We start from the raw sequence: 9,865 nt of genomic DNA, 5'->3' as shown, positions 1-9,865 counted from the left end.
CAGGAGGCGGAGCGGGAGACTCTCCAGTTTGAGGCCAGCAGGAGAAGTTCTCAAAAGAAAAGAAAGAGAGGGGAGGGGGAACTAGAGAGAAGAGGGAAATGGGAAGGAAAGCAAAAGAAGAAATGGGGAAGGGATAAGAAGGGGGTACAGACAAGGGGGAGGGGACAAGGGAGGAAGGGAAGACGTCTTACCAGGGAGGACGCTCTGCCCCCTGAAGTAGCCTTCTAAATGCTTCGGAATTAAACGCTTTCCTGAGAAAAATGGGGGGTGGGGTGGTGTTTGTCGGGAAGTACTGAAGATCTGGCTGTAGTAAGAAAAAGTGGTCGGGGAGGAGAATTTTTTGCAAGTCTGTGTGTGTGTGTGTGTGTGTGTGTGTGTGGTAAGGGGGGAGGGGTGTTGAAAGCAGAGAAAGCTCTTCAAATTAGCCTAAAATAGAGTTTATAGATGGAATCAACACTTACCTCTCTTGTTGTTACACCACCCCATTGTGGAGGAGTAACAAAGGAGCCACTGTCCCTTTAAGCTATTCAGTGCTAGGAGTTCCCAAGTGGAATTTCTCCTCTCTCTCTCTCTCTCTCTCCTCTCTCTCTCTCTCTCTCTCTCTCTCTCTCTCTCTCTCTCTCTCTCTCTCTCTGTGTGTGTGTGTGTGTGTGTGTGTGTGTGTGTGTGTGTGTCCAAGCATACACCAATTTAAAGGAAGAGACACGTTCCCAAGTCAGGGCTGGCTTAGTATCGTTCTCATGCCCCTGGTCTGCATCCCTAGTCTGTTTCCGTGACATGGGACATACACTGTGTATGTCCCATGTCACAGAGCAGGGCCTCCAGGACAAGCTGCCTGCACTTTGAGTCCTCTCTCTTCCAACTGACCTCAAGAAGGGAAACATAGATTAAAATGTTCACAAGCTTGGAAACATCCCATACTCTCTACCTCCAGCTTCTGGAAGTAAAGCTGCCTTCAGAACCCTGAGTGTGGACGGAAGGGAAATGTAATCTGTACATAGGAAAACCAAGCTGTGTGCAGGAGCCTTGAGCAAATCAAGACCTGCGCGCGGGTCCAGAAGTGCGGCTTGCTCCTTCCACGTCCGGTCCACTGCTTCCAGAAACCGCCAAGCTGACTTCCTTTTTAGGGAAAGAAACACACACAACAAGCATCCAAACTCAGTGTCCCAAATTTTATGTACAGCACACACACACACACACACACATGCACGCTACTCTCTTTTTTTACACTAACAAAAGCAGTAGAGCAGTGGTCTGTCAAGTCACTTGTGACTTTTTTTAAAAAACTTTCTATCATGAACCTCTAACTTCGTCAGATCTTTATGGTCGTTAAGGCCATAACAATGTTTAGCCAACAACAACAACAATCACACCCCAGATGATTGTTTCCCTCAGCTGCTTTGCAGGAACCGGCTTCTAACTCTTAGAAAGAACTGATCATTTTGCAGAGAGAGAAACCAAACCAACCAAGACAAAGGGAGATAGAGGAGGCATCCTCCCACCCACCCTCCCTTCCTCCCAGCTGTGAGGGGCCGTGGTAACTGGTGGCCAGCTGGAGTTTGGGATGGAAGTAAATTAACTGGAAATCTCAAGTCAGTGCTGCAGTCAACTGGAAACAAGAATGGAGCCTGTGGGGCCCTGGCCGGCTGAGAGCCTGGGCTGCCTGCTTAGCTCCCTGTAGAAGTGCGGGCCACCTCAGCCAACTTGGAGGGTGGGGCACAGTGGAGGCGACAGCTCCCCCAACCCCCAACCCCCACGTTCTCATCTTAAGGGCCCTGAGCATAGAGAGAATGCTTCCTAAAGGGTGTGTGGCAGGCCCCTCTCCACACGTCTAACCTGAAATAAACACTGTCAGACTTCAGATGATTTACTCACACTTTCCCTCTCACTCAGAAGTTTTCTATGACTCTCGTGGTAACTAAGTCCGTCATCTTCCCATTATTGGGGATTGTTATTATCCTTACTCAGTAACAACGTTTTTCATTGTAGTGTGAATTTTTTCTTCCTTTTGTTTCCTGGCTTTCTCAAAGGGCAGCAGGGAGGTTAAAAGTTGACAAGGGTAAAGTGGGAAAAAGAGTTTTATTTGTTGCAATAAAGTGTAGTTGCAAGATAGCAAGCTTGTTCCAGAAAGAAAGAAAGAAAGAAAGAAAGAAAGAAAGAAAGAAAGAAAGAAAGAAAGAAAGAAAGAAAGAGAGAGAAAGAGAAAGAGATAGATTAAAAAAGTGGGGGGGGGGTAGAAGGGAGAGAGAGAATGGACCCAGGAGGAAAATAATTTGAGAGGCAGGAGAGAATGCTGAAGAGAGAGAGAGAAAGCAGAAGGAAGAGAAGAAAGAAATACTGTGTGGGCGGGGGGGGGGGGGGGTGTCTTGCTCATCCACAGTTAGGATTAAGCTTCTGTGGCCCCAGCAGAGGGACTGTTTAACAATCTGCTCCTTCTCCATAGGACAAATGCTACGAACACAGAAACTAAAATGGATTGGAAACTTCTGGAGAACTTCGCACACTGGAGACAATGAAAGGAGGTGTTTTCTTTCTTTTCCGATGAATCAGGATATCAAGAATATGCATCCACGAGAGAATTCTGTTAGTCACTCTCACTAAAGGGAGGAAAAAACTTTTTAAAATATGTATTCTCTAGGAAACCAAGCAGTTTCCATACAGAGGTTGTACTGCTCTGTCTCATTAGCCTGCCCCACTAACGGAAAAAAAAATGTATATCTTTGGACCTATAATTGAATGTCTGAAAGCAAAGCAAAAATTGATTATAACCACCACCACCCCAAAAAAAGAAAACCAAGGCAGTAACCTCCACACATAGCCACCACACTCTCTCATTGGAAAAGCTCAGGTCACTTAAAATAAGCTTTCTTTCCATTCATTGTAGGGCTTGGCAAATACGGGGCTCCTGACTGTTCTGCAATGGTGAGGTGACTGTAGAAAACGCTCATTTCAAATGCAGAGGGACTGCTCCCAACTCCCTGTTTCCCCTAAGCTAATCAAATTAGGGGTTCCCTTAGGAACTGCCTCCAACACCAGATGAGGTCTTCCCGGGTTCCTCAGGGACTTCCTGGCCTGGGGGGGGGGGAGCGGAGCGGGGATCAGGAAAAATTTAGGAGAGACATTAAAGGTCCCACTAGACAGTCCCAGTAAGCACTGAGAAGGCGGCTGTCTCTTCTTCCTGCCACACCGGGGGATGGGAGTGATTCCTCCAAATAGATGATGGAGATGATGATGATGATGATGATGATGAGGAGGAGGAGGAGGAGGAGGAGGAGGAGGAGGAGGAGGAGGAGGACAGCAGCAGCAGCAACAACAGCTTTTTCATCCAGGAAGCTGATCTAACACTTTTTGTGTTCCTGACTTTTATTTGAGTTCTCCGATGAGGCCAGGTGAACTGTATGTATTCATTCAAGGCAACAGACGTCTTCAAACTATATTTTTTTGGTTGCTGTTTTTAATTCGATTTATCCTTTGAAACAGAAAGTGCATTACATTTCATGGGTCTCGCAAAGGGGCTGCCTTTTCTTTACAAACCGAATTCCTCGTATAAATTAATAAATGTTAAAGAGGCTAATATATCGCCGTTATGAGCTTAAAAAGAAAACAATTTACATATTCTCTAGTATTCTTATGATACAAAACACTTTGAACTCAATTACAGCAACTAAGTGGAACTTTGATGTTCGGACCCAGCGCGCTTGTAACAATCCCCACCATCTACTTTTAACACGCATTTTTATCAGAAAGGAGTTAAATTAAATACGAGATATTGTAGTCCTTCCCTCCCCAATATTTTTTTAATCACTAATAAATAGCAACAAACGACTGTGCAAATTCGGAGGGGAACCCAAAGGTTGGTGTGAGAGGCTCGTGGGTTCGGGATCTCAGACGGCAAGTCCTGGGGCGGGGGGCCTGAGGCGGGGGCCTGGGGCCCAGCAAGGGCTGAAAGCCCGGCAAGAATTGGCGAAGGGGAAAAGAGTTTCGGAAAGATTCAGAGGAGAAAGTCGGAGGGGGGCGGAGGGGAGCGTCTAAGGAAGGCGATGACATGGTTTTCTAAGATTTTCAAGTTAACATGAAAGGCGGCCAAGTAGTGTGAATACCTTAAACTAACGAGAGTAAAGGTTCATCTCTTTATACCAAATTCCAAAAAGCATTTTACATTTTAAATATTCACAATAAAGTAACTTCTAGTCAGTGTGACTCACGATTTATTTACATAGAGCCTTCAACAGGTTACTTGGTCGGCAGAGCAGTTGGGGGGAGGGGAGAGCGTCCCTTTCTCTCTAGGTGGCAGCTGCCCTCCGTGGCTCAGAGATTCCCACGAGGCGGTGGCCGACGACCTTTCGAAAAAGCGGCCAGGTACTCAGGGACCGCAGAGCAAGGGAGCGAGCCGGGATGGGGGACGCCTGACGTCGCGGGTGGGAAGGGTCCTAGGGAGCCGCGGGGATGCGGTTCGGCTGCGGGGGTTTTTGAGCAGTGCACTTGGCGGGCTCCTTCCCTCCTCATCAACGCGCTGTCCTACCGACCGACCCCCACCCTCCCCGCCACAATTTCTAGGTTAAAAAAATAGATATGTACATCTTAGAAAATAGTAAAGGCCCAGCGAGCAGCCCGAGTGCTGGGGACCGGGGGACCGGCTCTGGGACGCGGTCTGGATCCCCGTTGTGCCGGCCCTGCTCAGGACGAGCCCTCGGCCTCGGACGCGTGCAGCAGGAGGCTGCCGCCGCTCGATTTGTGCTTTTTCAGCAGCTGAGTGATTTTCTCGTCGTCAGAGTTCGGGTCCAGGGGCTTGTTGTAATCGTCGTCATCCTCCTCGTTCTCCGAAGTCCCCTTGAGCCGCTCGGTCTCCGAGTCCTGCTTCTTCTTGGCTGTGGCCATCTCGGCTGCGTGTTTCTTTCTCCACTTGGTCCGGCGGTTCTGGAACCAGACCTGAGAGCCGAGAGAGGGAAGGGGAGGGGAGGGGAGAGGCAGGGCCGGGAGAAGTTGAGTCCCGGAAGGCCCGGGCTTCTTCCTCATCACCAGCCCTCCCGGGCCTCCCTGGTCCAGGCGTCAAAGTCAGTCTAACTGCCTCACTAACCCACCGCCGTTGCCATAGCGATAGTGAGGCAAGCCTACTGAGGCCATCCGTAAACCAATTCTCCTCAAGAGTGAAAACAAGCCTTGGCACAAATTTCCCTAAAGATAAATTGTTCCTCATCCCAACTGGAAAGGAAAGCTTGCTTAGTTTTCCTGTAGTGGTGATTTTTAGTCCTTAATTGTATTCGTAGATTAAGAAGTCTTAAACAACTACAGTGTGCTGTGATTTGTAAGGAAAGGTGCATCATTAAAGTCAGTTCTCGCCACTGTTTCTCACTTTTGGACACTTACTGTTTACTTATTTCAGGCCTGAATCCCTGCTAACTTCGGTGGTAAATTCCCCTCTCCTCTCCTCAAAACTTAAGGTGCATGTGTGGTCTGAAGTTTTCTGGATATAATAAAAACTTCAATTCACCCATAGCAACAAATGCAGAGGTGTGACAATGTTTAACAGCTAAGCCAGAATTGTCATCACGATGGGGCAGGTGCTTTGACGGCTTTCTCTGCCCTTCAAGTTTGCTCATAAAGCCAAAACTGAAATATCACCATTTGCTGTTTGTAAATAGAAAGGTTGCCAAGTTGCATTATTTTATATCATAATATTGCCCCCCTTTTCAAACATTAGCAGCATGTTGCTGCTGCCTAAGACATTCCTTTGAAATACAGATATGCTCAACCTGTTCATGATGTTTGACGTGGGTCTGACACATATGTTTTAATCTGAAGAATTGCCGTAAACAACCATCTTTCTGAAGCTGTTGAATTGCCCTCTTTTTATGCCTCTCATCTGTTATGTATTTTATCCGGAGAATCAGAATTGTTAAGAAAGTGATTTTCTTTATATTGCTATAATAATTCACTTCTGGTCATATGGGCATATTTATGGTGACAAATGAACACCCTCAGATTAAGGTGGTACGCTCTCTAGCCACCCACTGCAAAAATAATTTCGAATGTGATGGTTTTCTAATGGCCACGTGAAAAATCTCAGCTGAAATATATTGCGTGAAGCTTGGCTAGCAGGAAAGTAAACCCGAAGTGGAAGATTTAATGATATCACTCTTTAATGAGCAACAATGTAACTAAAGAAAGCAGACACACACACACAGAGAGAGAGAGAGAGAGAGAGAGAGAGAGAGAGAGAGAGAGAGAGAGGACAAAAGAGAGCAGAGAAAACTAGGAAACCAACATACTGAATTTATCCAGCTGGCTCAATCTTATTTTCAGGGGCAGATTTCTAAAATCTGGTTCCCTAGAAATGAACTATACAACTCAATTATAAGCAAAGTGACATCTTAATTACAAATTGCTGTCATAAGCTGCAGTGTCTTAATTTTGCGGATAAACTTGCTTTAAACAGAATTCAATCTTATTCAATACACTAATAATCTTGTAGGCTCATTTGGAAAATTAGTATTCCAAAATAATCATTTTTATCTAAGCCAAAAGCAAGTTTTATCGACGTTAAATTCTGCTGAATTCATTTATTTTTTTATCTACAAATTACTTTAGAAGCGCTGTACTGCTGATTCCAGTTAGGAAATTTTATATCTAATAGGGCCTGAACTGACAAACAATAGCTTGAGTGTCTGGACAAATAAAGCAAATCGAGCTTTCTAATCGGCTCTATCTGCTCTCCGGGATATTTCCTTAATGCTTTTATTCTCTGATAAAGGCGTGCTTCCCCAGCACAGGCTGCTGTCTAGATTAGCCTAATTTCTACAGCGGGCCTTGATACCTTTTGTTCACCAATAATTTGCCTCTAAAAGACCCCAGGGTCTGTGCAACCCCCAACTCTCTCCCTGCTCCCCACTTCTCCCCAGGCTCCTCGAAGCACACCCCCACCTCACTTTGTTTGTTGGATAAGGGGGAAAATACAGACTCAGACGCGTGTGCATGAACGCGCACATGCGTAGGAAGCCATCCCTGGAGGTGTCAAAGGTCCACTCACCTTGACCTGACTCTCCGTCATCCCCAGAGAATAGGCCAAGCGTGCTCTCTCTGGTCCTGCCAAGTACTTCGTTTGTTCGAAAGTCTTCTCCAGGGCAAAGATCTGCTGACCAGAGAATGTAGGTCTGGTGTGTTTTCTCTTCCCATCCTTGTCCAACAAAATGGATCCTTGATCTGCGAGGGCCAACAGGAGGAAGGAACAACTCGTTACAGTGCTCCGCGGGAGGCGGGAGAGGAGAGCGAACTAGCAAAACTGTGCTTTGATAGCAAAAGAACAGGGATCCTTGATCTGTGGCCTGCGCCCGACCTTTTGCCAGCTACTTTTCTCCATCCCAGGTGCAGTTGGGGTAGCAGTAAATACTTCGTGCTTAACCACTGTGCCAAATAGCTAGAGAGGCCACGGCTAAAGAGCACAGGGCAGAACCGGGACACCCTCTTAAACTAAGTAGGGGGACAAAGAAAGGACCGACCGTCGCCTCCAGGGTCAGTCCCTGAGCAGATGGATGATAGTGGTTTGGTGTGAAGGTGAACTACATTTTTAAATTTTATATTTTGTTTTGTTTTGTCTTGTTTTCCTTGGCCACTTCCCTAACCCGTGTTGAGCAATAAATGGCTCCTTGTGTTTTGCGCACTTAAGAACCAACTCGTCCCTAGTTTGAGGCCATTAAGGGGCTGGAGAAAGAGACCAGAGGAGACACAGGTCTGGCGATCCCTACAGTTAACACCGATACAATAGTGGCTCTGTGACATCTCAGGAGTTCTGAGGCGATGTAGTTCCCCGTTAGTCAAGTTACTGCCGCTAAGTCTCAGGAAAGGAGGACCAGAGACTGACTGCGGGGGACTTGGTCATCAGCATAGAAGATTGTGAGAGAGAGTTGAGCCGGGCCCTGGAGTTGAGCCCCCATCTGGGGGGCTATGAGCCTTCTAGGAGCTTTGGCCCAGTAGCCAGAATTGTCCAGACTTTGGGACAGCTGAATTGACCCAGTCTTTGGGGGCTGCATTTACTGGTCTGTGCCCTGTCTGTCTGTCGTCATGGATTTTTCTCCCCCTCTCCTCTCTTGAGTTAGTCTGTTGAGAGCCAAAATGCCTCTTCAGTGCCCAGGACCCTGGGATCCCGGAGAAGGGAAAACCCAGGTCCAACAATGACAGCGGCCCAACTGGGAACCGCCAGCATGGCTGGTTTAGCTCTGGACAAGTGCGCTGGGAGTGGGCGAAGGAGCTGGCAAAAAAAGTGAGGTGGAGACGACCAGGGAGGATGTGAGGGCCCAAATGTCTGCTTCTCTCGAGGAGGTAACTACTAACTGCCTTGCCTACCCACGCGGGTTTGCGGAAAGCACGGGTCAGGCTACGGAAGGAACGGACACGGCAGGAAAGAACCAGAAAGGAAGGGATGCCGAGGCCTTTTCCCGCTTCCCCTCCGTCTGACCCAGAGCTGCTCAGTTTCAGAAACAGCGCAGACAGAAGCTCGCTTGCTGCGCTGCATTCTGTCCAGACACATGCTCGCTGGTGGAGCCCAGGCCTGCCTGAGCCTCGGCGAGCCCAGGAAAGCGGGAGTCCCTCGCTTGACTGCCGGGGCCCAGCCAACAGCGTGCTGTCCGGGAACTTCCAAACTAGTGTGGTGGCCAGGAGGCCTGATCGACCTGCGGGCACTGTGGGCTTCAGGACCCGAGAGCAGACTTAGAAGGCAGGGACCCGCCCTCCCCCTATAGTACTCACGGGGGGTACAGGCAAGGCGCGCGTCCCTCCAAGGGGGGCTCTGCATCACCCCGGGCCAGAAGATGGGCGTCCGACCGGGCAGCTCAGCCAGGGGCTTGGGGTACCGGCCCACGGCGGCCACGGCCGCGGCGCTGGGGCTAAAGTAGAGCCCGGGCGGCGGCGGCGGCGGGCTCAGGCTGCTGAAGCGGGGCAGGCCGGCCAGCAGCCCGGCGGGCGACGAGGCTGCAGCGGCGGCGGCGGCCGCAGCGGCAGCGGCGGCGGCAGAGGCCGAGGCCGAGGTGGCGGAGGCCGACGAAGAGGAGGAGGAAGAAGACCCCGAGGGCGAGGCGGAGGGCAGGGAGGCCCCCGAGGCCACCGGCATGGAGGGCCGACTCAGGATGTCGTTGATGCCGTGCGGGGTGGCCGCCGAAAGCTGCTGCGGGGGGCTGCCCAGGGACGAGAGGCCCCCCGCGGCCGGGGGCTTCAAACCGCCCGGGTTGTGGGTGCCCAAAGGTGGGGAGGGCGACGAGGACGAGGAGGACGAGGACGAGGAGGAGGGGGGCCCCGTGGGCAGCGGGGGATAAGCGGCGGGGTAGAGCGGGGTCTTCATCTCGGCCATGCTGTGCAGGGCGGCCAGGGGCGGGCTGCTGAGCAGGAACGCGCTCTGCCGGGGGCCCTCCATCGCCCCCACAGCTAACATCCCCCAGCCAGACCCGAACCCGCAGCCACGCAGGCCGGTGATCCCGAGGTGTCGGGGGCGCGCACAAGCGAAGTGTGGCTCGGCCGCGGGCTCCGGGAGCTGCGGTGCGAGCGGCGCAGCAGAAATGTCCAAACGCCCCGCTGGAAGCGGCGGCGGGCGAGGGTGGCGGCGGCGGCGCGGGAGGGCTCGGCGCTTCCTTGGCTCCGGGAGTCCGGGATTCGATCCCCGGCCCAGGTCCCTCGCTCCCGGCTCAGAGCGCTCTGCTTCTCATCTTCTCCACCCCCGCGGGAAATCAGCAAGGCGTAGCCCGGGCCGGCCCAGGGAGTTTGCAACCAGGTTGGGAGGCGCGGAGCGTTCGCTTTGATGTAGGAGGGCGGGGGCCGCTCGCTCGCCTAGGGGAGCTTCAAAGTGGGCCGCGTTCCGCCCGGTGCGCGCCTCTGCTCT

The 9,865-nt window shown here is 50.9% G+C and overlaps 1 protein-coding gene across 1 annotated transcript; it reads right to left on the bottom strand.

The window, feature by feature from the left end:
* Positions 1–4,677: 4,677 nt before the first annotated feature.
* On the bottom strand, positions 4,678–9,421 carry Nkx6-1 (NK6 homeobox 1). Its single transcript, XM_052199419.1, has 3 exons — positions 8,743–9,421; positions 7,028–7,200; positions 4,678–4,929 (listed from the first exon to the last, which is right to left on the bottom strand). The coding sequence occupies exons 1-3, from the start codon at positions 9,419–9,421 to the stop codon at positions 4,678–4,680; spliced, it is 1,104 nt and encodes a 367-aa protein (XP_052055379.1).
* Positions 9,422–9,865: the final 444 nt, after the last annotated feature.

This window comes from Apodemus sylvaticus, chromosome 11, assembly GCF_947179515.1.
Source record: "Apodemus sylvaticus chromosome 11, mApoSyl1.1, whole genome shotgun sequence".
Lineage (NCBI taxonomy): Eukaryota > Metazoa > Chordata > Mammalia > Rodentia > Muridae > Apodemus > Apodemus sylvaticus.
The sequence above is the reverse complement of the archived record's forward strand: the minus strand, read 5'-3'. Positions and strand labels throughout refer to the sequence as shown.